We start from the raw sequence: 27,707 nt of genomic DNA, 5'->3' as shown, positions 1-27,707 counted from the left end.
ATGGTGGAAACACAAGCTTAATTATGTTCTGCAAAACAGGTCTGATTTTGGTTGACTCTTAGCCTTTTATCCTCTTGATGAAATAACTAATCAACTGCAGTGCATGTAATGAATTAGCCAATTAAGAAGCTTGGGAGCACGCAAGTAACAAATAACCCACATGTACCATAGGCCTCTTGTTCTTGAATCAATTTACTTCTTGTTAATTTAATTAAATATTTTTCTTTGCGGTGAATCTGTTTCTAAAGAAGCTTTGACTGGTGACTCAATGAAACCATTGATTAAGCTAGTCATCAATGGTGGCTCTGTAACAAACCTCTCCTTCGCAAATTGATTCTTTGACTTGTGTCAGAATCTAATAAGAAAATTGTAAAATATTATGCTATGGGGGCAGCTAGGTGGCGCAGTGGATAGAGCACATGCCCTGGAGTCAGGAGGACCTGAGTTCAAATCCGGCCTCGGACACTTAACACTTATTGGCTGTGTGACCCTGGGCAAGTCCCTTAACCCCAATTGCCTCACCAAAATATATATAAAGCTACAATTGAAGGGAAGTGTCTGTGATTGGCAAAATCACAGGATTGCAGATTTGGTACCTGGCAGGGAACTCAGAGGAGGTCTCCTCTAATCCCCTCATTCTACAGGTAAGAAAACTGAGGTGTAGAGAATGACTTGCCCCGAGCCCACACAGACAGTAAATGTCAGAAGTGGAATTTGGGTCCTTAACTCACTTCTTTTTTTTTTTTTTTCCCAGGGCAATGGGGGTTAAGTGACTTGCCCAGGGTCACACAGCTAGTTAGTGTCAAGTGTCTGAGGCCGGATTTGAACTCAGGTACTCCTGAATCCAGGGCTGGTGCTTTAACCACTGCGCCACCTAGCCGCCCCCCTTAACTCACTTCTAAGGTGGGTTTTCTAAAGATCCTCATTGGTTAGTTTCATTAAAAATGACTAATTCTGCTAGAATTTGTACGAATTCTAGCATTCTAGCCTCCTGGAAAAATTAATGAAACAGAACGCAGGAACTCCGGAGCCTATTAATCTATCCTGTTGTTCTGAGTCCTTGGTATGGGACCACCTTAGAGGTGACAGATTATGAAAAAATACTTTTCAGTAAATCAGTCTTTTGTGTAGGGTCTGAAACTAATCTATGCCAAAGCCTGCTCTATAATGAGATTGCATGTAGTCTATAATTCTGCTTGATAATAATAACAACAACAACAACAATAATAATATATCCCATTTGTGTAATGCTTTCCAATTTTCTTTTTTTTTTTTACTGTGATTTTCTTTTCTTTTCAGTTCCAGAATGTCTCCCTCCCCCACCTACTGAGAAGGAAAGAATTACTGCTTTCCATTTTTCAAAGAGCTTTTATACATTCTCATTTCAGCCCCATAATGGAAGTGGAGGTGACTCTGGAGGCACTGAACAACTGAAGACGTGATTAAAACCACATACTACATCGCCACAATGCAATGTAATAATTATTGTATGGCCAAAAGCATATAAGCACAAAAATGAATCTATATCACATAACTTCCAATGGATTTATTTCATGCAAAATTTATAATCCAAATTATATGAAGGGAGATGAACTCAGAACAAAGAGCTGGCCAGAGTCACTACAACCCAAATCAATCTGAAATACAGCAGTTGGGTTTTAGGAATAGCTTCGAAAGAATGGTCTGAGGTTCAGTGTAAAGTTGGTTCAGAAATAAACAATGAAAAAGAATGTAAAGGACTATGGGTGATTGACTTTGGGCATCCATATTAAAACAGATGTCTCAACCCATATATTTTACCCATTGTGGTCCTGTAGGCTTAAGTGATGTAATTTTCTGCTTTGTATAAGCCATGTATGTTTTTTACAATGAATAAAAACACAAATATAGTTAAAACAATCACTTGAAATGATAAAAAGTTGCCAAGCCTATGAAAAAATACCCTAAAGTGCTTTGTCAGTCCTGCGGCTAAAACTACAAAGGGTAACCTGCACAATAGCTTTCACTGTATATAATTTTTTAAAAAGAAAATTATGATAGCGGAAGAAATGATTTTCCTGATTTGCACATTTAAATGACAATGTATTCATTGTTTTCCCCAGTTCTCTACTGTATTGGAAACTTTGATTTGGAAATTCTATTCACAGATCCCACTTACCATCACCTTTTTTTTTTTTAAGAGGGCTCTTGGAGGTTTCTGTAATGACTATTTTTTCCTTCAATGAGTATCCAGCTCTTCCAGCCTCTCTTTTTCAGTGTGCTATAGTCTAGTATCCCTTGATTAATAGGCCTGCCAATTCAATGAACTGATATGATCACAACAGTGGCTCAGCCCGAAGACAAGCAGTTTTTTATCCTTGTACCATTTCTTCTGTCTTATGTATTTCAGGTACCTCCTAGCTATGCCTAATAATCCCTTTTGCTTTTTGCCAATACAAAAAAAAATTCATTTTCATTTAGGCAATATTTTTGCTCAGAGAGCATAGTTTCATATAATAGAAATTTTAGAATTCTCTTCCTCTGACAGCTGGGGTGTTTTACAGCAGTCTAAGTAAACATATAGATCAATAAAAATATCATTAAATGTTTCTTGTTCTTGAATCTCAATCCCTGAATAGAGAAGATTGTTCAGGACTCAGAAGCACCTGCATTTAGGAAAATATTTGGGGTGGGGGGGAGAAGCCCAAGTAAGTATGTGACTATTACGGCACAATGTTATAATGATCAACCTTGCATATTTCCTTAATATGATTGGTTAATACAACTGATAGATTCCATTTCCATGGATGTATCAGTACTATCAGATTACAGATTAACAGAGCTCACGACTTTTTGCAAAGACAATATTTAAAATTTTTTTAATATTTTATTTTTCCCAATTACATATAAAACAATTTCGACCTTTGTTTTTTTTATAATTATGAGTTCCAAATTCTCTCCCTCCCCTCTATCTTTCCCTTCCCTTTCATTGAGAAGGCAAGCAATTTGATAAAGTTTATACATATGCAGTCACACAAAACACAATTCCATATTAACCATGTTGTGAAAGAAAACAGACAACCTTCCCCCAAGAAAAATAAAGTAAAAAATAATACCCAGTGGGGGTGGCTAGGTGGCGCAGTGGATAAAGCACTGGCCCTGGATTTAGGAGTACCTGAGTTCAAATGTGGCCTCAGACACTTGACACTTACTAGCTGTGTGACCCTGGGCAAGTCACTTAACCCCCATTGCCCCGCAAAAAAAAAAAATAATTAAATAAAAAAAAATAATACCCGGTATGCTTCAATCTGTATTCTTATTCCATCAGTCCTTTCTCCAGAGGTGAATAGCATTTTTTATTATAGTTCCTTTAGAATTGTCTTGGATCATTAGATTGCTGAGAAGAGCTAAGTCTATCACAGCTGACCATCATGTAATGTTGCTGTTCCTGTGTACAATGTTCTCCTGGTTCTGCTCACTTCACTCAGTTCACTTAAGTCTTTCTAGGTTTTTCTGAAATCATCCTGCTTGTCATTTCTTATGACACAATCTATTACAATCATATTACTACAACTTATTCAGGCATTCCTCAATTGATGAGAATCTCTTCAATGTCCAATTCTTTGCCACCACAAAAAGAGCTGCTATAAATATTTTTGTACATATAGGTGTTTTTTCTTTTCTTTTCTTAAAAATCTCTTTGGGATACAGACCCAATAGTAGTATTTATGGGTCAAAGGGTATACACAATTTAATAGCCCTTTGGGCATAGTTCCAAATTGCTTTCCAGAATGGTTAGATCAGTTCACACTCCACCAACAGTGCATTAGTGTCCCGGGTTTTGCACATCCCCTCCAACATTTGTCATTTCCCTTTTCTGTGAAGTGAAGTGGTACCTCAGAGTTGTTTTAATTTACATTTCTCTTATCAATAGTGATTTAGAGCATTTTTTTCATATAGCTATACATTGTTTTGATTTCTTTATCTGAAAACTACCTGTTCATATCTTTTTTTGTTTCTTTGTTTTTTGTTTTTTTTTGTGGGGCAGTGGGGGTTAAGTGACTTGCCCAGGGTCACACAGCTAGCAAGTGCCAAGTTTCTGAGGCCGTATTTGAATTCAGGTCCTCCTGAATCCAGGGCTGGTGCTTTATCCACTGCACCCCCCAGCTGCCCCCTTGTTCACATCTTTTTAAACCATTTATCAATTAGAGAATAACTCATATTATAGTAAATTCGACTCAGTTCTCAATATATTTGAGAGATGAGGGCTTTATCTGAGAAACTTGCTATAATTTTTTCCACCAATTTTCTGCTTTTCTTCTAATCTTGGCTGCATTGGCTTTATTTGTGCAAAACCTTTTTAATTTAATGTAATCAAAATTATCTATTCTATATCCTGTAATACCCCTTATGTATTATTTGGCAATAAATTCTTACCTTCTTTATAAATCTGACAGGCAAATTACTCCATGCTTCTCTAATTTGCCTAGGGTATCAACCTTTGCATCTAGCTTATGTACCCATTTTGATATTATCTTGGTATATGGTATATGGTGTAAGGTGTTGGTCTATATTTAGTTTCTGCCAAATTGCTTTCTAGTTTTCCCAGTGGTTTTTGTCAAATAGTGAGTTCTTGTCCCAAATGTCTAGATCTTTACCTTTATCAAACACAAGATTACTATAGTCATTTCCTACTGGGTATTGTGTACCTAATCTATTCCACTGATCCACTACTCTGTTTCTTAGTTAGTACCAGATGTTTTGATGATTTAATACAGCTTGAGATCTGATATGGCTAGGCCACCTTCCTTTACATTTTTTACCCTTAACTCTATATTCTTTGTTTGTTTGTTTTTGCACAGGGCAATGAGGGTTAAGTGACTTGTCCAGGGTCACGCAGCTAGTAAGCGTCAAGTGTCTAAGGCCGGATTTGAACTCAGGTCCTCCTGAATCCAAGGTCGGTGCTTTATCCACTGTGCCACCTAGCTGCCCCCTCTCTATATTCTTGAAAAGATTATATATATATGTATGTATATTTAATAAAAGTATTTTATTATTCTCCAGTTACATGTAGAGATAGCTTTCAGCATTTGTTTACATAAGATTTCCAATTTCAGATTTTTCTCCCTCCCTCCTCCCCTCCCCCAGACAGCAGGCAATCCGATATAGGTTATATATATATATATATATATATATATATATATATATATATATATATATATATATACACACACACATATATATATATACACATATATATACATATATACATATACATATATATGATAATATATATTTTTTAAAACAATAGAGCCTTTTGGAGAGGATAAACTTCCATGGAACTATGAAGATCAGTGATCCTGAAGATATGTTAGCATGGACCATGAAGAAAAATTTGCTTCCATGATGTGAATATTCCTTTGTACCCAATACAATTCTAGGGCCTCAATAAAAGGAATAAACACCACTCCTTTCCATGCCTGCAGGTAATACTCAACACAGGACTCAGAAGAAACCAAGAAGAGGTGTGGGTAAAGGCATACACAACTTCCATGAGTATAACACCTACAGAGGGTTTTATAAAGTAATCTCTTAAGTAATTATAAAATTTTAAGTAAGACATTTTATTATGAAGTAATAAGAAAGGGAACATACGATCAAAGCAAAGATAGCAAAACAAAGTATCCTATAAGGTGACATGAGCTCTTTCCATCCAAGGCAGAAGTTGGATCAGCCAAGTAATACCTAAGGATTTTTTTAGTTACAAATAAAGCAAAGACATATCTGTCACATACATAGCAAACTTGAATATCACCAAAGATAAAAGCCAAAACCCAAATGAGGAACTCATATATGGGGAATTACAAATATCAGTCATTCATTACTTGAGTCCTCTCTCCTTCTCCATCACCCATTCCCATTACTAGTGCCTTTCCTCTGAGATTGCCTTAAATTTAGAGTATATATCTAGTAGCTGCCTAGTTATTTGCATGTTATCTCCCCATTAGAATATAATCCCTTTGAGGGCTGGGACTGCATTTACCTTTCTTTCTATCCCCAGCACAATTAGCAAGGTGCTTGGCACATAGTAAGTGCTTAATAAATACATGCTGACTGTGACTTTCTGATGGCCACAAATGCAGCAGTTTTGTGATGACTACATACAGGACACTGTACTCAACTTCATTCAGTAGGACACGATAAAAGAAAGCTCATTGCAGATACTATACAAACTCATTTTACTGCTGCAAGAAATATGGAGTCATCTATCTAACTGCAGGAAAGTAGGAAGGGTAGGGAATGAGGAGGGAGGGGTGAAAGAAAGGAGGGCAAATTGGGGGAGAGGACAGTCAGAAGCAAAACACTTTTTAGGAGGGATAGGGTGAAAGAAGAAAGAAAATAGAGTAAATATCATGGGGAGGGAATAGGATGGAGGGAAACAGTTAACAATAGCAACTGTGAAAAAAATTTTAATCAGGAAAAAGTAATGTAAGATGATGATGGTGACTGATTGATGGATGGATGAATGGATTGATAATGATTGGATGAAGATGAGAATTGATTGAGGAGTAGGACTGATTGATGATGAGGAGGATTAATTAATGAAGATAGGGATTGATTGATGATGATTGATGATAATGATCATAAAACATATGGTACTTTGCTGGGCTATTGTGAAGAAAATTCTTTGTCAGGTATAAGGTACTATATAATTGTTATCTATTACTGTTGTTGCAAAACAACCTCATGGGTTTATTGTAAGGAAATCTCTCTTTAAAGTACTATATAAATGTAGTTTACTATGAAAAGAATGATGAGCAGGATGCTATCAGAAAAACCCAGAAAGACCTACATGAGTTGATGCAACATGAAATGTACTGTGTACAAAATAATGACAAAGCTGTAAGATGATCTTCTGTGAATTATTTTCAGCAATGCAATGATCCAAGACAACTCTGAAGGTCTTATGAAAAATGCAGTTCATCTATAGAGAGAGAACTGATGGTGTCTGAATACAAAATTAAGAATAATTTTTTTGTTAGTTCCTTTATCTGAAGTTTTGTTTTTGTCTGTGTTCTTTCACAACCTGGCTAATGTGGAAATGTTTTGCATGACTACTCATGTATAGCTTATATTGAATTGCTTGAGTTCTTGTGGGGGGGGGGGAAGAAGGGAATTTGGAACACAAAGTCTTTGATGTCAAAATTTGTATTTGCATGTAATTTGGGAAAAAAAATTCTAAAATGAAAAGCCAAAAAAAAAAAGAAAGAAAAAGAAAAGAAATATAAAAGGCTTAAAACAAGTCCCCAGGCAGAAACTAAACTTTATGGAGAAGCAAAAAAATAAGGAAGCAGAGAAGCCTGCTTTCTTGATCTGTCACACTGATGAAGAAGCTCACTTGTTTCCAGATAGCTCCACAGTTGAGTCTTCTGGTCTGTTCTCCATAGAAACCCACAAGAGATCAGCTGGTAGGTAAATTATGAATATGATTTCCACCATTCTGAAGTGTTTCTTCTGCTCTATTAGAAATGCTGTACAGCTATCTTTTAGGATTTTTATCACTAAGCCCATGTCCATCATTATTCTGTTGAAGAATCTGAAACATCCGGTGATTCAGCAGGGGCCAACCTTTGGTTGAATACAGAAGGTCTGTTATTGTCTTCAGCGGGAATAGCCTATGTACATTAGGCCAGGTGGGGCACTTACTTGAGAACAGGAGTTCTTAACCATTTCTGTGTATTGTGGAACCACTTGGACAGTCTGGCAAAGTTTACAATTATGTTTTTAAATCCATAAAATAAAATACATGGGATTGCAAGGGAAATCAATTGTGGTAAAATAAAGATATTTTCCCATCTGATCTCACGGACCCCCGAAATCCACCCATTGACTCCCAAGTTGAGAACCTCTACAAGAAGAATGGGAATCACACAAAGCTTCTGGTCCGCTCTTCCAGCCTTTGAAAATTCTTTTACCCCATGGCCAGAATGTGCTGCCCCAGAATCCTGGTTCTGAGAAAGAGTTCTAATAAATTTGTTCTGTTTTCTAAGAAAAGGCAGACAATGACAATAGATGCAAGACAATTATGGGAAGAAGCACTGTCTGGTCTGCAAGGCCATTTCTGTGGTCCTTGCTCCCTCCCAACAGCTACTTTCCCTAGAGGATGCTGTTCATCACCAATTTGCCATATATTGTCCAACCCTCCATCTTCCATCAGATTTCATTTAATATTCAAACCCTTTTATTTAATTTAAGCTTACGTGTAGACCTTTCCCAGTCAGTATTATCCAAAATATTCTGTATTTGCAATGTTTATTTTTGGTATAGTCACATTAACTCTTCCTATCCAAGGAAATTTCAAGGTCTTATCCTTTCTTGGAGGGGCAAAATATTGAGGGAAGAAGGTTGGGGGATTTTGAAACATGAAAGGTAAGCTATACAATCATTTTCATAGAGACTAGTAATCCTTAAGGGGGAGCTAGGTGGTGCAATGTATAAAATGCTAGGCCTGGGGCCAGGAAGATTCATCTTCCTGAGTTCAAATCCAGCCTCAGACACTTACGAGCTATGTGACCCTGGGTAAGTCCCTTCACCCTTTTTGTCTCACTTTCATCTGTCAAATGAGCTAGAGGAGGAAATGATAAACTACTCCAGTATCTCTGCCAAGAAAACCTGAGTTCAAATACTGCCTCAGATACTTTTTTTTTTTAAGTGAGGCAATTGGGGTTAAGTGACTTGCCCAGGGTCACACAGCTAGTAAGTGTTAAATGTCTGAGGCTGGATTTGAACTCAGGTACTCCTGATTCCAGGGTCGGTGTTCTATCCACTGTGCCACCTAGCTGCCCCTCAGATACTTATTAATGGTATAACCCTGGTCAAGTCATTTATCTAAGTCTCTGTTTCATCTGTAAAGTGAAAAGGGGGGAGGACTTAAGGGCCTCTAAGAAGCTCTCTTCTAACTCTAAATCTATGATCCCCTGGCTCTGGTCTAAACCCAAAGACTGCTGGACACCATATGAATACTTATATGGAAGGCTTTGGCCTTGGAACATAGTTAGAGAATGTGTCTTCCAATCCCAGGTCTGATTCCCCTGTGATGAGCCATGGGCACCTTTTCTCCATTTATAAAATGAGAGGGTAAAGCTAGTAAAGTCCCTTCCAGCTCTAGAATCCTATATTCCTCCTCACGAAGATGATGATTAAAAGGGAAAATCATCAAAACGCCATCCCAGCTCTTTTCCTCCTCTCCTTTCCCCCTTCTCCTCCCTCCCCTCCCCTTCTTCCCCTCTTCTCCCCCTCCCCTCTTCTCCCTTCCCCTCTCTGTCCCCTCCCCTCCCCTCCCCTCCTTCCCCTCTTCTCCCCCTCCCCTCTTCTCCCTTCCCCTCTCTGTCCCCTCCCCTCCCCTCCCCTCCTTCCCCTCTTCTCCCTTCCCCTCTCTGTTCCCTTCCCTCCCCTCTTCCATCCCCATCCCTCCCTTCCCAGCCTAGACGATACAGAGGTGGAGACTGCCCGAGGAGGCCACGGAGCTGAGGCGGACATCACGGGGTGGTGCCAGGACATGTTCTCCAAAATGCCCACATACCTCACAGGCGAGCTGACTGCTACCAGTGAAGACTATAAACTTCTGGAAAATATTGTCATGGGGTGCAGAGCACCCCAGAAATTCTCTGGGGCACATCAAGGAACCTTCTCCTGGAGAAACTAAACCAGAGGACAGATAACGCCTAGAAGAGATAAGCTGAACCAAATCGGACTGAGCTAGTTTGGGATTCCTACCCTTCATTCTGGTCTCCCTTACCCTGGGGAGATAAATTTGGGTGTGGCTTCGGCCTTTGTGTTCTGAAGAGGGATCCGTAGCCACTCCTCACCCTATTCCTCTAGTCACTACCAGTGGGGGATGGTCCTCCACTCCTCACCCAATTCCCCCAGCTACCACCAGTGGGGGATGGTCCTCTCTCACTAAAGGAACTTTCCACAGGCAGATGGTCCACCCCCATCAGTCCTCTATAAAAGTACCTTCCAGTCTCCTGTTGGAGGAGATTTGGTACCTCTGAGCCATGTGCTTTATGCCAATCTCCCCATGAAAAGTCCAAGGATTTCTTTCATGGTTTCCCTCCCCCCACCCTTTCCTTCCCTTGCTCCTAAATAAACTACCACCTTATTCTAACTACTTTTGTGTGCAAGAGGGTGTAATTCTTTAAAGAGAAATTCCCAAGAACCCCAACCCCTACCCCAACTCGTATCCTATTTCCCCCATATCAATATGAAGAAACTGACTAGCTTGAAGTACCTAGAAATGAAAGATATTGCGGTAAACATAAGTAGAAACCTAAAGGACTTAATCCAGAAATATGCAGCACTTCAGCTTTATCTGGATCAGATCACTTGAGGAGCAAGTAGCAGCTCTTGAGCACGCAGCCTATAAATTGGATGCATATTCAAAGAAACTAGAAGCAAAGTACAAGAAGTTAGGCAATGAAGGCTTCCCCAGCACAAAGACGGACTCCCGGAATGACTGAGGGGATATCGCGCTGGGATGCTTCGACTCCATAAAGGGAAGCTATCTGAACGATCCCCGGAGGGTCCCAGCCCCTCTTTGCTTGGAGGAGTGACTGGCTGCCCCCTGACGTTCCCCTAAAACTCTGCCCCGACCTTCGTCTGCCGTGTGCTTCGTTGTGTGCCCTGGACCAAGGCTCAGACATCAGGATCAACCCCGGCTGGAGCCGACTCCCGGCTCCCGGCTCCTCCCCGCCCCCCATAGGGCTCCTCTTTGACTGTTCTGAATGTGCCCCTCCCCATCCCCCCTTCGTGTTCTTGAACTTGGATAATAAATGCCGATTTCTTTAAAAAAAAAAAAAAAGCCATCCCATCTGGTGCTTAAGTGATTTGGTGATGATCCTGGAGGCAGGTGCGATTTGGCAGAAAGAGTCCTTGACCAGGAGTTAGGAAACCTGGGTTCTGGCCCCCAGCTCCGCCACTAATTAACTACTTAACCTTCGGCAAGTCCCCTAATCCAGTTCAAGAAGCTTGCTTTGGCTTCATTCTCCTTATTTGGAAAATGAGAGAGTTGGACTAAGAAGATCCCAGTATACAAGGGATCTTCTGATGGTGATAGGTCCTTAGCCCACAGTGAAAATAAATGTATAGACTTGTAAAGAGTCACCTCCTTTGTACATTTTCAGATTCCAGAAAATCCATTTTGAGAGAGAGAGAGAGAGAGAGAGAGAGAGAGAGAGAGAGAGAGAGAGAGAGAGAGAGAGAGAGAGAGAGAGAGAGAGATTTAAGTGTTTTCAGATATAAAGCTTAATATGACTGGATCCAAAATATGCAGAGTAATTCAAGTAGTGCTGACAGGAAAGGCTTGCATTTAGGCTCAAATTAAATAAAAGGCTTTTGAATCAAATCATCTCTTGGACCAGGAAAGCTGGTGGCATATTGGGGACTTTGGTGCCAACAGCTTCCTTTCTTCGGCAAAGACATTGCCACACACCTAGAAGCCAGTCTTGTATTTCTCCCATTATTCTGTGTCATTGTTGAGGGTAGGGAATGTCTTTGCCCTTCTCTGTATCACCACCACTTAGTACAGCCCCTGGGACATAGTGGGTGCTTAATAAATGCTTATTGACTAACTGATTTATTGATAATCTTGATCAAAAAGCCCATCATGGGGGCAGCTAGGTGGTGTAGTGGATAAAGCACCATCCCTGGATTCAGGAGGACCTGAGTTGAAATCCGCCTCAGACACCTGACACTTACTAGCTATGTGACCATGGGCAAGTCACTTAACCCTCATTGCCCCAGAAAAAAAGAAAGAAAGAAAGAAAGAAAAAAGCCCATCACCCATGTACCAGCTCTAAGGATTAGCTTGTCCAGTTTTTATTTTAAACACCCCCAAGATGCATGTACTGATTCAAAAATTGTTCCTCAAAACCTTCCAAGAATTCCAGTAAAGTCGGCAGATTGGGATCAGTAGTAGGTGCTCACAGGTGTTCTCTGAGCCTTCTTCAAAGGGGGAAGGCTTAATCTTTTTGAGTCCTGGAGCCCTTGGGCAGTCTTGTCAAGCCTCTGGACCCTACCAGCTCTAGAATACTACAATCTTCCTCAGGAGGCTGTACAACATTATACTGTATAATGTTTTTAAATGCATTGACATAAAATTTATAGAATTACAAAGGAAATCATTTATATCTTTAAAAATGCTATTTTCAAAAAAAATGGCTATTTCCCCATCCAAGTTCATAAATATACCTGAAATCTGTCTATATATCCCTTCAGGGAGGTGGTCTATGGACCCCAAAGTAAGACCCTTTGCTTTAAGGTCAGAACAAGGCTGGTCATCTAGTCATACCACCTAAATCCAAAGGAAACATGAATATTTACTAAGAGGTTTGGGGTTATTCATGTGGGTTTTTTTAAAATTTTGTTTAATTTTAATGAAAGAAAGGGATTTTTTTTGGGGGGGGGTGTTGTTGTTTGTTTTGTTTTTGCTTAATTCAATTGCTAATACTCTAAGCTGCCAAGAAGGAGCAGATCTGCTTTGACAGAGAGAATTTCTTCTTCTGTGAGCACCCTCCCCAGATGAGAGAAATCCCAGGTCCAGTCCCTGCCTCTCTATCCTTGACAAAAGAATGGGATGTTGACTCCAAAGTAGGGACTACTCTCCACCTGTTTTGTCTTCCCCACTCCCTGGCACCGTGCCTTCCTCGAACACATGATAGGTGTTTTCATGAACACTTGTCAGAATGAACAAAGTTCAAATTCAATACACTAGGGAAAGCTGCATGATTTGCCAAAGAAAAGGAAGCCTGTTTCAAATTTCAGCCAATGTTTATTGAGCACTTTCCATATATACTTTTTCCAGGATCAAAAGCAAAATAGATGACAGATTCCTTAAGGACATTATGGTCCACCTGTCACCAGGGAGCTAAGAATAAACATATGAATACAGTTTTCAAGGGAACATGTGAATGATCACCTGAGAAAGGACAGTGATTGAGCAATGGTGGGGAAGCTGTCTAAGTGGAAGTCAGTTTCAAATAGGTTTGAAAGAAGGGAAGGGAAGAGGTTAATGCAGAGAAAGGGCATAAAATTGATCATATTTTTGTTGTGATCTAGGATAGTAAACCCAGACAATACAGGTAAGAAAGAATGAAAAATGAGGTTTGTGATTTTGGAGGGACAATTTGGAGGGCAAGCTTGGATAGAAGGTTTAGGGGTTTGGATTTATTAAGAGACAATATGAAGTGCATTTTTTTTTTTTTGGTGAGGCAATTGGGGTTAAGTGACTTGCCTAGGGTCACAAAGCTAGTAAATGTAAAGTGTCTGAGGCCGGATTTGAACTCAGGTCCTCCTGAATCCAGGGCCAGTGTTCTATCCACTGCACCACCTAGCTGCCCCATCAACAAGCATTTATTAAGCACCTACTTATTGTGCTATGTATAAAGCATTCTCAATCTGATGGGGGAGACAGCATGCAAGCAACTATGTCTAAGCTATAGGCAGGATAAATTAGAGAGAATCAACAGAGTAAAAACATTAGAATTAAGGAGGCTTGGAAAAGGCTTCTTACAGAAGGGGCACTTCAGCTGAGACTTGAAGGAAGCCAGAGAAGACTGGAGGTAGAGATGCAGTGGAAGCGAGTTTCAGGCATGGGGAACAGTCATTGAAAATTACCCAAGTTGGAAGATGGAGAGTCTTGTAGGAGGAACCACAAGGAAATCAGTGTCACTAGATCAAAGAGTAAGTGGAGGCAGGGTGGGGGGTTGGGGGGGTAGGAGGACAAGAAAGGTGGGAAAAGGACAGGTTATGGAGGGTTTTGAAAACCAGAGGATTTTCTATTTGACCCTGCAGTTTATTGAGGAGGTGGGATAGGAGTAGGGAAGGGAGGAGCGAGAGGAGTGGAGAGAGACTTAAGGCAGGGAGTTCTTATGTATGGGAATAAAGAAAAGAGATGTTTGGAAAACTCCGAAGATGGTAGAGAGGAATCAGCAAGCTGCCTGAGCTCTCCTTCTGTTCCCTCAAAAAGAATATTAAATCAAGCCTCCGGACAGATTCTGGAACTACAGAACCTGAAAAGAGACAGAGAGACACAGTCTTCCAACCAGAGATAATTTAGAAGACTTCAGGAAAGGTCGGTCTGACTCAGGCAAAAGGGAGGCCCAGCACAGGGCAGCAGCCCAGCACCAAGGGGGTTGGGGCAAGTCAGCAGGAAGCTGCGGGCCACAGCTGAACAACTGAGGCCCCTGGATCCTGGCTCAAAAATCTGATGGCCCAGCAGGACAGTGGAAAAACCTACCTGCACCAGCTGAGAGGGCAAGTTGCCTGCCACGAACAGGATAGGCACGACTAGGCCCACTGATCCTAGCTCGCTCAGACAGGAAGTGTAGGGCGGACGAACTGCACACACCATAAAGGCCTCAGTGTAAAAAGCTGGTAACACAGCACCTATACCCCTGCACAAGAAGCCCCAAACAGGGACCCTGGTGCCCCCAGAGCAGCCCTCAACTTAAAAAATAAATAAATAAGCTGCAATAATGAGCAAGAAGCAAAAAAGAGCCCTCTCCATTGAGAGCTTCTGTATCAACAGGGAAGAGGCCAACACTAACTCAGATGAGGACAATACCCTCAAATTGCCTACATGTGAAGCCTCAAGAGGGAAGGTGAATTGGACTCAAGAACAAAAAGCCTTCCTGGAAGAGCTCAAAAAGGATTTTTAAAATCAATTGAGAGAGGTAGAAGAAAAAATGGGGAGAGAAATGAAAGCAAAACAAGAAAACTATGAAAAAAGAATCAGCAGCTTGGAAAAGGAAGCACAAAGATTGACTGGCCAAATGGAAAAAATGGTGCATAATCTCACTGAAGAAAACAATGCCTTAAAAATTAGAATTGGACAGTTGGAAGATAAGGAATCCATGAGACACCAGGAATCAGTCAAGCAGAATAAAAAGAATGAAATAATAGAAGAAAATGTGAAATACCTCATTGGAAAGACAACTGATCTGGAACAGATCCAGGAGAGACAATTTGAGAATCATTGGACTGCCTGAAAGTCATGATCGGAAAAAGAATATAGACACCATATTCCAGGAAATTATTAAGGAAAACTGCCCTGATATTATAGAATCAGTGGAAAACTCCAAGAGAAGTATATAGTAATACCAAACCAGCTTACAGAGACCAGCTATGATGGTCTCTAAGTATATGCTAACTATGACCACTAGGTGGCGCCATAGTGCATAGAGTGCTGGATCTGGAGTTGGGAAGCCATCCTCTGAGTTCAAACCCAGTCTCATTCACTTACTAAGCTGTGTGACCCTGGGTAAGTCACTTCATCCTGTTTGTCTCAGTTTCCTCATCAGTAAAACAAGCTAGAGAAGGAAATGGCAAGCCACTCCAGTACCTTTGCCAAGAAAACTACGAATAGGGTCATGAAGAGTCAGACACAACTGAAAAATGACTGAACAGAATATGCCAAGTAGATCACAGGGCTGGGATCTAAAAGGATAAGCACAAGCAGCAGTGCATCCCTGCGGTCCTTGCTGTTGTGAGGGGAAAGAAAAGAAAAGAGAAAGGAAAGAAAGGAGAAAGAAAGGGAGTTTAGGAGGGGAAAGGAAGAAAAAAGATAAAGAAAAAGGGAAAGAGGTAGAGGAAGAAAGAGGGAAGGAGAAAGAAAGAAAAAGGAAAGGAAGGAAGGAAAAAAGAAAGGAAGGAAGGAAGAAAAGAAAGAAGGCAGGAGAAAGAAAGAAAGAAAAAAAGGAAGGAAAAAGGAAGGAAAGACAAAGGAAGGAAGGTTGAATATATATTTTTTTAATAGGTCACAGTGAAAATATACTTAAAACTTGGTTTCCCATCATACAAAAAAACCAGCCATGAAAATTTCCCAAACATCTTTAATATGTTTCATACATCTACTATACATAATTTCTGAAATGAATCCACAAGCCAAGAATTGTTCTAAATACTTTGTTTAAAATGTATTTAGCTTTGGAAGCCATTGTAATCAGAGATCTTCACAGTCATTCATACCCATTAGTGAACCACCAAAATAGAAATTGTCAAGCCCATTTTCAGATTTAAACTTTGAACAGTTTTGTGGTTTTGTTTATTTTAAATATTTATATAGTAAAAAAGATAAGCTACTGCATACTTCTACCAAAATGCAGAAAATGCTTTTTAAAAACAGTTAATTGCAGCAGTCAGTAAAGACCCTGTTTTAGGCATGTGGTGTATAAAGCACAGTGATAACCTCACATTTATTTCTCTTACATCATATCTGCAGCACTTTAAATGGGTCAGGTATGGAAGGATACTTGAATAAAACAAGGATGCTGCTGATCTCATTTCAAAATGTATTCCCCCCCACCCCCCAGATAACTTTCTTGGGAGCTATAAGGGAGCCATCCTTTATATAAGAAGCCGCCCCAGGCTATTCACAGAGCCAGAATCTTAAAGGATAAGTGAAAGTTTCCATATAAAACAGCTCACAGTGAAGATGGATTTAAAACTTGGCTTGCCATCATAGAAGAGAATAATATATGTCTGTTAAAAGTACATTGTAAATACTTGCTAAATAATTGGGCCTTAACTAGGTTTGTCAGCCTCTGAATGTATTTTGTTCTGATTGTGAAGATATTTGGACGCAAGTAAAAGGTGGTGGTAAGAAAAATCTGTATATAGCCCAGATTTTCAGTATTTTAGAATAGTGTTTATCATCATTACATTTAAAATGATGAATACTTGCAGTGAAATGGAAAATGCCAAAAGGCATTTTATCCCTCTACCTTTGCATTTAAAGATGTTGATGCCAGTTTGAGATTATCTCTCCTGTTAATTGTATAAGGTAGATGGAGAGAATAAGGACATTAATATGTTGCCTTTGTCTGGATGAACAAACATTTCCATACCCAACTGGAAAAAAAAGCAAAAACCAAGATAAAGCCATCGGAAATTGCTTCCAAGATAGATCCCTACACTCCAACCTTGCATCTTGCTTGGCAGTCTTTTTGTCTTTTGTCAGCTCCCTACTACCTTCCTAAAGAAGCCGTTTCAACCCTTTTCCGTCTTCCTCACCTGTCCTAGCCCATCTGGCTCCCTTATTTACATAGCTGATCCTGCCTCCTACTTGATGAGAAGATTTAGCTTTGAAGCCTTCCTCTCCCTCATTTTCGACCCTCCTCTACCCCAGCTCTTTGGTCTCACCCCTTCTCTGAGCCCCCTCTGATCCTCACATCTTTCACTATTGCAAAGTATCTTTTACTTTCATCCTCTTTGCCCTATTATTATTATCACAGATAACTCTTTAGTCCAAGTCCCCATCACCTCCCCCTTGCATAAGAAGAGCCCCTCTCTCAGCTTCTAGTGCCTTCCCCACTCATCCTCAAGTCATTTGCATACACTGCCGCCAGGTTAATCTTCCATAGCACCTTGTGCAGTGCTTCTACCCACAGCAGAGGCTCCATGAATGTCTATTTTATCTTATTACATTGAACTCTGATTGTGTCACACACATCCTTTACTAAGAAACCTTCCATTGCTCCCCATTACCTACCAATTAACCTCTTTAATCTGATACCTGGTGCCTTCTATAATTTGGACCCAACCTACTTTGCTAACCTTATTCTGATTGGTTCTACTGCAGCCAAACTAGACTGCTTTCTCTTCTCTGAACGTGTGCTCTGCTTTCCCACCTCCGTGCACTGGCACAGACTGTTCCTTCCATCTGGCATGCCCTTCCCCATGGATCTACCTGTTTAATTCCTACCCTTTGCTTTAAGACCTAACTTAAATGAAATTTTCCTCAATTACCCCACAGGTGAATGTAATCTCTGTCTTCTCAGGACTGTTTATACTTCACTACATGCTCAAATTATGTTTTCTTTACTTACATGTATACATGTGTATGTACACGTGTGCACATGCCCATATTCTCTGAAAGGATGTCTTATTCTTTGCATCCCCCTCAGCACTCAACAGTGCCTTGCACTTAGTAGGTATTTTTAAACAAGTAAAAGCATGTTTTCAAATCACTTGCCTCCACTCCCCTAACTTCAATCTTTTCACAATGCTGTGTGATGAAGTATAGTATTTTTTTAAAAATTCTAAAATGGGATAGGAGGCACTTTGTTTTAATCAAATTAGTGGAAAACAAATAGTCCAATTCAGGGCTAGCTCCTCCCCTCTGAGAGCCTGACTTTCTCACATGAAACTCAAGGTGGATTATGGCATAATTCAAATGGAATGTTTGAGGGTAGATGCTGAATTGGGCACAGGAATTATGTTGAACCACAGGGCTTAGATAAATGAGACTAAGGCATATATGAAAAACCAGATATGATTACCATTTACTGCATGCAGTTCAAAACTACTGCTGGTAGCAGTAATTTCGCTCTCTCTCTCTCTCTCTCTCTCTCTCTCTCTCTCTCTCTCTCTCTCTCTCTCTCTCTCTCATCTCTGTCTCTGTCCCTTCTCTCTGTCTCTGTTTCTCTTTCTGCCCCCGTCTCCATCCTCTCTCTCTCTCTCTCTCCTCTTTCTTCCTTCCTTAAATTGAGAATGCATTATAAGCCCTATATTTGGGGGAATTCATGCAGACAGGAACTCTCTAATACAGACCATTTTTAGTAAACTCTTTATGCCGATTACAGCCAGTAGCTATCACCCTCTTCAGTTTTTTGCCTCATACTTGTGACACGACCTTCTCAAAAGAAATTTCAGTTTGATTTAAGTGGGTTATTTTCTCCCAAGCTGTAAGTCACAAGTGAGACTTTTCCAATCACACCTTACGAACGCTAGTGAGGCTGCATGATCCCGTGGAGGCAAAAAAAAAAACCCACTTGGAGTCGGATGATCTAAGTTTAAAGCTCAGTTCTACCGCTTGCCAGTCATGTGTTCCTAAACCAAGTGTTTAGCTTTGCACTATAAAAAGTGAGTAATAATCATAATACTTTTCTACCTCGCTCACAGACTGTTGTGAGGTAAGTGCTCTGTGGACATCAAAGCACTTTCTAAATGTGAGCTTTTAATATTTGAAGCAGTTCTTATCCCTAGAGCCAGGGGATCTACTGGAGCAAGCAACAGACCCAGCTGACAAGAAGCTTCAATCCTGCCCTTACTGTTTTCCCATAGTAGAGTCCTAAATGTTAGAACCTTTAACCCATCACTGTCACTGGCTCGATTTCAAATGATGTGAGTTAATGAGAGTAGACTCATTATATAATTAGGTGAGAAGACAAGTGTTAACCATACTTATGGAATTATTAAAGCAAAAGAAAGAAAAATATATTTTCTATTTCTAAAAATAATTTTCTAAAAAAGGTTCTCAACAGCACTGTGAGTCCACAGTTACTGAACAGGACCACATGTATCATCCTCCCATGAAACTCGGAGGAAATTACCTGAGGGTGAAATTGACACACTCATTTATTCTTAGCTTCCCTGTGTATATGGTTCTTCATTCTATTCCTATGGTTAGTTGGACCCTCTGTGTGTGTGTGTGTGTCTTTATACGTGAAAACACATGTGTGTTTCATTATTTAAAACATACCTAGAACTAATGTGTTAATATGGGTGTGGGATGCTCAAGACAGCATGCTTGGGATTGTTATTCACTCATTTCCAATCATGTCCTACTCTTTGTGACCCCATTTGGGGTTTTCCTGGCAAAGATACTGAGTGGCTTGCCATTCCCTTCTCCAGCTCATTTTACAGATAAGAAAACTGAGGCAAATGGGGTTAAGTGACTTGGCCAGGGTCAGATACTAATAGGCCAGATTTGAACTCACAAAGATGTCGTCCTGACTTCAGGCACAGTGCTCTCTGCTCACTGTGCTACCTAGCTGCCCTGTTATTGGGGATGGTTTCATTAAAATAGTCGCTGATGTATCACTGATGCTAGAAGATCAATGAGCATGATTCTGTGGTTCCCTTGATAAAAAACAAATGTTGGGGCAAGAGTGTTGACCAAGTATTTAATGGGAAAGGAAATAGCAGAGGAGATCAGTAGAATCCTTTCTGAGGTCCAAGAAGCTTTACAGGGTTGCATCTCTCTTAAAGAGGTTATGGTCTTCATTTCTAAGATACTAGCCCTGCAAGCCAAGGACAAAGAGAAGGCAAACCAAGTCCTATCAAGGATAGCTTTGTTAGTGAAGTTTGTGGCCACTAACTGGAAATTAGAAGCTGTTGAAATTTGTAAAAACATTTCTCTAGCTTAGATAGGTAAGTTCAGGTAGCCAGCTGGAACATCAGAGGACCAGACGTTGGGTGGTGGCCTTCTAGGAACTAGAGTGGGCGGAATTTCACTTGTCATCATCCTTCTTTTCTGGAATTTCTACAGAGAGAATCTGTTCATCACTCTCCGGGGCAGGGCTCATGCGAATCCGGACAGAGTGATCCGTAGATTCAGACACAACTTCCCCATCATCTCCTCCCTCTGACTTTTTGGGGGAGGATGAAGATGGAGGCTGGGCATCTGGTGGGTCTGGAGCAACTGTCTCTGGTCCAGCTGCTGGTTCTGGAGCTGCCGGCTCTACTTGATCTGGAGCCGCTGATTCTGGTTGATCTGGGGCTGCTGGAGCAGCAGAAGTCTTGGCCTGGAAATAACCAAATGAATGATGAAATATGTGTATTTTAGAGCTAGAGAAAAAAATCAAAGCCAATCATAAGAGATCTTAACTGAATAGGATATTCTTGTGAGTCAAGTTCTAATTCAGGATTATGCCCAAATTCCCTTGATTTCAGTAAATGTGAAAAGTCATCTTAAAGGTAATATTTTACCCTGGCAAATACTGCCAGGCTATGCTCTTGTTAAAGCAAAGCATTGATTTCTTCTCATCTTTTCACACCCGTCTTTTATCACCCTTTCATCTAATTTATCATTATTAATATCATCATTTATGATTATGATTAACCTGTCAAGCAGGTTGTTAAATACCCTGGCAATTTATTTTTAGGAGGTGGTCAAAGGACTTAGATTAAGATGCTTCCCTTCATGCCATAAAATACCCTAAAATGAAGGGGAAATAGGTTTCTATGATGCAGAAAAACACTCAATTACTGTACTCTTTAATTCCAATCAAATCTCAAAACTGACATGTTATTCCTGAGGCACAACAGACTCTACCTTCAAGGAAAGAATCTTGAAACTGTATCACATTCTGTTCAAAACACCCTTAAGTAGTGTTTGACCCTAAATCCGGGGCCATCACTAGCACAGTAACGCTAATTAGCATTCTGTCTTTTGGCCTCTTTTTGTATGCTCAGCTCTTAGCACTGTGCCTGACATATAGAAGGTACTTAATGTTGATTGACTGATTGATCTTGGTGTCAGTCACCAAAAGAAGGCCCAAGATTAGAAAGGAACACTTCTCAAACATGCTTCAGGTTGAGGGTGATGTGCAGGAGGGGTGCGACAGGAAGGGGAGCAGCGATCGATCAGTCTTATTGTTTCTGCAAACAGAGGCTTTATGTTCCGGAGATCTTACTTTTCATAAAAACTATATTAAAGATCAGACATGAAATCAGAATAGCCTTTTCTGTATCATAAGAGGGTTGCGTTAAACTAACAATTCTTTATAATTTAGTGGAAAGTATCGATACAAATGGCTAGATTCCTATGGACAGCTCCTAGACACCCCCCTCCCCAGTCAAGGTCATAGTCAAGGTCGCCCAGTGAGGTGCTCACCTCCTCCAGTTCTTGCTGCTGCTTCGCAGCTGCTTCTAAGGCAGCCAATTCTTTCAGCCTTGCTCGCAAATGGGCAAGTTTGCCGCCTCTCGCCGCTCCCTTCCCTCCCATCTTTCCAGCCACAGCTAAAGCAGCTGAGAAGAGTTTGGGAGTCCCAGCTCTTGGGGGAAGGATGAGCACGCTTTTCTGTTCTTTGGGCTTGTTGTTATTTCTTAGCATCCTCCTACAAAAGATAATAGCAATTCAGAGCATCACACTCACTTGGAGAAATATGAAGGTCAAATGATGTTACACATCCCAATGATCAGCAGGGAATCTGCAGATTACAACTATGGAGTAAATGTTTTGGCTGAAGACAAAATGAAACATGGGCTTTTATCATAAATACTATCTCATGGATGTTGACATTCCCACCACTGGTCTGGACCCTGAGTGAACCTTTGCCTTCTCATCTTATACAAGCCCTTCCACCCATGTCTCTCTGTTAATACTCCAGAGAGAACCCACCCAACACAATATTGAATATTGTGTGGTTGCCAAGGGAACACTCAGACTGCACATCTGTTATCCCTTACGCTCACTATAAGACCAGACTACAATGGAAAGTAACATTGAGAGTATTGGTAGCAACCTTTTACCAACAAAGACTTCCCTGAGTTGTATTGTAAAAGGCGTCATCCTGGACATGAGTCAGGGGAAATTTAGGCTGGCAATTAATAAGCAAGCACTCCCAATGAGCAAATTTGGTAACTAGGGTCCTATCAATATCTACTGTCAGCTAAACTGAAGGTCCTTCCTTTGTTATAGTCCCCAGTGCCTCTTAACAAGAGAAATTGTGCTTTGGTGACATAAGTTAGATGAGCCCTGGGTTCTTTTTCAGCTCTGACATTCTGTGGTCCAAAGGTCCCTTCCAACTCCAAGGCATCAATAGGAAACACACACAGATAATTTTTCTAAGAAGGATTTCCCCATCTGTCCCACAACCCTTCCTCCCGTTCAATATTTCACAATTCTCAGGAAGGCTCAAGGTCTTACTTAAGCTAATGAATTATTACTTTTCACAAAAGGACTATGTGCCTAGGACTCTGTTGCATCAAGGATCAAATGTAAACTCTTCTGTTTGGCATTTAAATCTATTCACAACCTGGTCCCTTCCTACCTTTCTAGATTCATTATACTTTAGCGGCCCCCTCCTTAAGTTCTGAATTCCAGCCATGCTCTATTTAATGTTTCATACTTACAAAATGCTACCTCCCATTCTTGTGCCTTTGCACAGGGTGTCCTCCATGCCTGGAATCTACTCCCTCTTCCTCCTAGAATCCCTGGTCTCCATCAGGATTCAGCTCAGGCACCAGCTTCTTTATGAGGTCTTTCTTGATCACTTTCCCCCAACCTCTTAGAGCACTCCTCCCAAAATCGCCTTGTATTCTGTATATGTCTATATGTATACACGTGGTCATGTGTACATTATATGCATCCATATGTGTCTGTCTCCCTGGAGTGCAATCTCCTTGAGAGCAGGGGCTCACTTTTGTATTTGTCTCCATGCTTAGGACAGTGCTTCATGCACATGGTGTTTTAATAAATGTTGGATTGATTGATTAATTGATAATGATTGATTGCCCCTTGTCATTCAGTCATCGAGTTGTGTCTGACTCTTGGTGACTCTGTGAACCATACTGTCCTTGGGATTTTCTTGGCAAAGATACTCTATTGTCTTCTCTATTGATATTTAGCATTATTTATCCACCCCAAAGTAAAGCTTCTAGGCTTCCTTTGATCCCCATTTTCTCCCAACAAAGCCAAAAATACCACCCAACCTTTTGTGGTTGTCCTTGGCTCCCCTTGTCAGCTTCAGCTCATTCTCACCATGAACATCCCTGACATTTGTCTATTACCTGCCCTGGTTTCCATTTTCTGTATGTTTAGTTAAAAAAACTAAGTTGGTTGGTGAGTACCCTGTGCATCCACATCAATCCTAGTGTAGATGATACACATTCTACTTTACTTCTTTATAATTGCCTCCTGTGACGCTGGGCAAGTCACTTAACCCCAATTGCCTCACCCCCCCAAAAAAAGCTATAATTGATTGCCTCCTGTAGTGTCTTCATAATTTAAATTTTGAGCATCTCCCTTCCCTCCTTAGCCAACTTCCTCTGGAGCCCCTCCTCTGGAGCATTTAACATATCATACTCTATTTGTCTTTTCTGTGAACTCTTCAAAATCTGCTTTCCCAAAATCTAGGGAACTAGGCCCAGGTTTCCAATCCTTTGCTATCAAAACTCTAGGATGGAATGATCACTTTCCTCACAAGATTCCCATCATTTCCACCATGGAAACCAGTTCCTCCATGTTAATGAGAATCAGATGCAGATTTGAGCTTGGTTCATCCATCTTTTGATAATTGAAATTATCTCAAAGGCAGGTCAAGAGGTCAAAAAGCTATTCTGCTTTTGCTGGGAGAGACTTCCCTCGGATGTCTGAATAATTGAAATTGTCTGGGACAGTTAAGTAGTGCAGTGAATATCTATGCCATGTCTGGAGTCAGGAGGACCTGAGTTCAAATCCAGCCTCAGACACTTACAAGCTGTGTCACCCTGGGCAAGTCATTTTACCCTCTTTGCCTTAGTTTCCTCAGGTATAAAATAAGCCAGAGAAGGAAATAGCAAATCATTCCAGAATCGTTGCCAAGAAAACCCCAAATGGGAATGACTGAAAATGACTAAACAACACAATTATCTTGTCTGCAGTTGCAGTAAAATACTGCCCAGATTCTCTGGGGGCTTCTTTGCTACCAATTCCAAAATAAGGGTACTTGTCCTCTCAACCCAAGCCTCTGGCACCTACATTTTTCTACATCAGACACCTGCCCATCCTGCACTTTCTCTGTGATATGTTGTTGGCATGATTCAAAAGACATCATCACCAGGTAGCCAGATAGAACTACTATCGATAATAGCTAGCAGCTATATACCATCTTAGGGTTTGCAAAGTGTTGTACACTTGTTGTCTTATTTGACACTATCCACTGAGAATAACCATAATTGTCTGAGGAAGCTCCCTCAGGCTCTATTGCTTGATGGCCCATCCCACTGGCTGGATCCATGCTTCTGTTGATTTCAGGTTGCCTGTCAGAGATCTATTCTCCAACAGGACTCTCACCCTTCCCCGTTACAAATCAATAATTCTGGACCAGCCCTCAAAATGTAATCTGTGTATCATTTTGACCCTAGAACCTGACATATTGAGCAAGATAAGAGTTTTCAGAGGTCTTTCACAAAACCTTCCTAGCTTATGTGCAGGATCAAGGAAACCCTGGGAACATCCACATAGGGCTTGTTTTGCTCTCCCCAAAGAGCCCCGAAAACCAGGGCAAATAAGAACTTGAATATAGGAAAAGTTTCATTTAATTTGACAAGAAATGTAGGCTGGGTTTATACTTGAAGCCCTTAAATAATAATAGCTAGCAGGGCAGCTAGGTGGTGCAGTGGATAGAGCACCAGCCCTGGAGTCAGGAGGACCTTCATTCAAATCTGGCCTCAGATGCTTAACACTTACTAGCTGTGTGACCCTGGGCAAGTCACTTAATTCCGATTGCCTCACACACAAAAAAACAAAAAAATAATAATAGCTAGCATTTATATAGTGCTTTAAGGTTTGCAAAGCACTTTACAAATATTTTCCCATTTGATCCTTATAACGTTCATGGGAGGTAGGTGCTATTATTATCCCCATTTTGAGAATTGAGTCATTTTTCAGTCATGTCCAACTCTTCATGACCCCATTTAGGGTTTTCTTGACAAACATACTGGTGTGGTTTGCCTTTTCCTTCTCCAGCTCATTGTACAGATGAGGAAACTGAGGCAAATAGGATTAAATGATTTGCCCAGGGTCACACAGCTAGTAAGTGCCTGAGGTCCAACACTTTATTCACTGTGCCACCTTGCTGCCTTCACCCCTTTTTTAAAGATAAGGAAACTGAGGCAAATGGGGGTTAATTGACTTGCTCAGGGTCATACAGCTAATAAATTTCTGAGGCTGTATTTGAGTTCAGATCTTCCTGACTGCAGGATCAATTCTATGCATTGTACCACCTTGCTGCTTCTGTCAGATGTCAGAAAACCTCTCCTCTACTTTCTGGTGAGCCATCAAGCAACCTTCCCTCCTGCCGGGTTCCACCTTCTCTCACAGTCTGTATATTCCATCTAACTTAGAGTGAGTAGGCAGGTCAGTGTGGCTCCCTGGAGCACCCAGTTCCTGTTGCACCAATCTCTACAGGACCAGCAAGAATAAGATCCATGGGTTTTGTTCCCTCCACTTGTGATCTCATTACTTCTCAGTGTATGTCCTTCCATGATGCACCAATCCCTCCAATAACAGCAAGAACAAGATTTCTTCCTTCCTTCTGTGGTTACCACCAATTCAGTGTCTCCATCTAGCAGCAAGTCCTCAGTCTCCCTGAAGGGACTGTAACTATCTCTAAGTTCCACATGAAGCTTACCATCCCCAGCTGTTCTACCAGTTCATGCATCATATTCCCAAACAGCCCCATACTTGCCCGTGTACTTCTGGCATCCTCAGTGCACAAAGGGAAAGGGACATACTTGCATACCTGCTACATTTTATGATTATAAATTGGACAAGTAGATGACCTAAGCACCTCACTAATACGGAGACGTATTGTTCCTATGATACAGAAAGAAGTTGTACAAGTATCAGTGAAATGATACAAAGCTGCTGTCACTTGTCTAATCAGAATCATTTTCCCCTAGATCAGCAGATAATATCAATTGTGCTTCATTATTTAGCAATTTTAAGATAACACCACCCTTCACCCTATTCTACATTTTGGTGATCTTTTGTCCTGACGTTTGTGGAAATGGCACAGAATTTAAATCTGCATTTTGGAGCTGAAAGATTAAGGTTAGTTTGAAATATTTTAGCTTTCCAACTTGACTCTTCTTCAGAAATGCCAAATTCTACATTAAACATTGTGTTTCTATCAGTCAGGTTTGCTTAACAGTATTCTTTAAAGTAACTGGACCACACAATTCCAATTATGCCTAGCATAGTAATGTCCTTAAGTCTTATGCTCCTTGAGGGAGAAAAGGATGAAGAATCATAGATCTGTAGAATGTTGAGGCTAAAAAGGACCTGAAGGAGGATAATTGAATCCAACTTCTTTATTCTGAGAATAAAGGGGATAGGAGCAACCTGTTCCAGGGTACTCCAAGTAGTAATGCCGGTAAGAAAAAGAATGACATGGAGCTAATTTTTATAGTCTCTCACCTTCCCTGAGGATTTAGGGAAAGAGAGCAGCTCTCTCTAGCTGGCTTATCTCTGTCCATTACACTGCCAGGAGCCATGCAGACTGGGTGTGGTGTGTTGGAATTAGCATTTGTGGGGCGTGTCCCATTAGAATAAGTGACATTAACAAGAAATTTATTGAAGATTGTAAAAGAAGGGCACAATAGACTTCCCTGATCTGCAACCAACAAAAATACCTTTAAATTTCCATTCCCTTCTCACAATCCCAAAGTTCTTTACAAAACATTCTTTATAGATGTAGACAGACCTGTGATTTCACCAGGGAGTCCTAGGAGAGGAAACTCCCTCCACTAATGTAGAATCATACTTTCTCTTCAACTTATGGCCTTCCAATAAGTGTCCAAATTACCGACCATTATTTTTCTAAGGAATTGCGTACCTGGCTTTCTTCCGAAGCAACTTCTGAGACTCTGGGTAGTGAACCAAAATTTCATTCAAGTCCTTCTTATCCAGAATGAAAAGGTTAGTAAACCCATGAGCCACTACGTTTGCTGTGCGACGATTTCCTCCACCAACAGCCAACAAGCTAATTAGTGGAGAGAATAAAGAGAGCAGGCAAAACTAATGAGGGTCTCGAAATCTTTAGTCTTACTTTGCTATCTCAACTGTCCAATGAGACAATATCTGTAAAGCGCTTAGCCTCGTGCTTGGCACAAGGTAAGTGCTTAATCAATGCTCTATCACCATAAAGCCACCAAAGCAGCTGAAAGAGTATGCACCCCAA

The 27,707-nt window shown here is 40.7% G+C and overlaps 1 protein-coding gene and 1 pseudogene across 1 annotated transcript in view; one reads left to right on the top strand and one right to left on the bottom strand.

Annotated features, from left to right (window-relative positions):
* Window positions 1–9,538: 9,538 nt before the first annotated feature.
* Window positions 9,539–10,499, top strand: LOC122739507 (annotated as a pseudogene).
* Window positions 10,500–19,797: 9,298 nt separating this feature from the next.
* Window positions 19,798–27,707, bottom strand: part of CNGB1 (cyclic nucleotide gated channel subunit beta 1) — a 99,667-nt gene continuing 91,757 nt past the window's right edge. Inside the window, exons 32-34 of the mRNA XM_043981231.1 lie at window positions 27,363–27,509; window positions 21,656–21,878; window positions 19,798–20,564 (exon numbers count right to left, since the gene is read on the bottom strand). Coding sequence (XP_043837166.1) covers window positions 20,271–20,564; window positions 21,656–21,878; window positions 27,363–27,509 — 664 coding nt within the window. The 3' untranslated portion in view covers window positions 19,798–20,270. The remainder of the gene's footprint in view (window positions 20,565–21,655; window positions 21,879–27,362; window positions 27,510–27,707) is intronic.

This window comes from Dromiciops gliroides, chromosome 2 (assembly GCF_019393635.1).
Source record: "Dromiciops gliroides isolate mDroGli1 chromosome 2, mDroGli1.pri, whole genome shotgun sequence".
In the NCBI taxonomy this organism is placed as follows: domain Eukaryota; kingdom Metazoa; phylum Chordata; class Mammalia; order Microbiotheria; family Microbiotheriidae; genus Dromiciops; species Dromiciops gliroides.
Note: the sequence above shows the minus strand (reverse complement) of the source record. Positions and strands in the feature narration are given on the sequence as shown.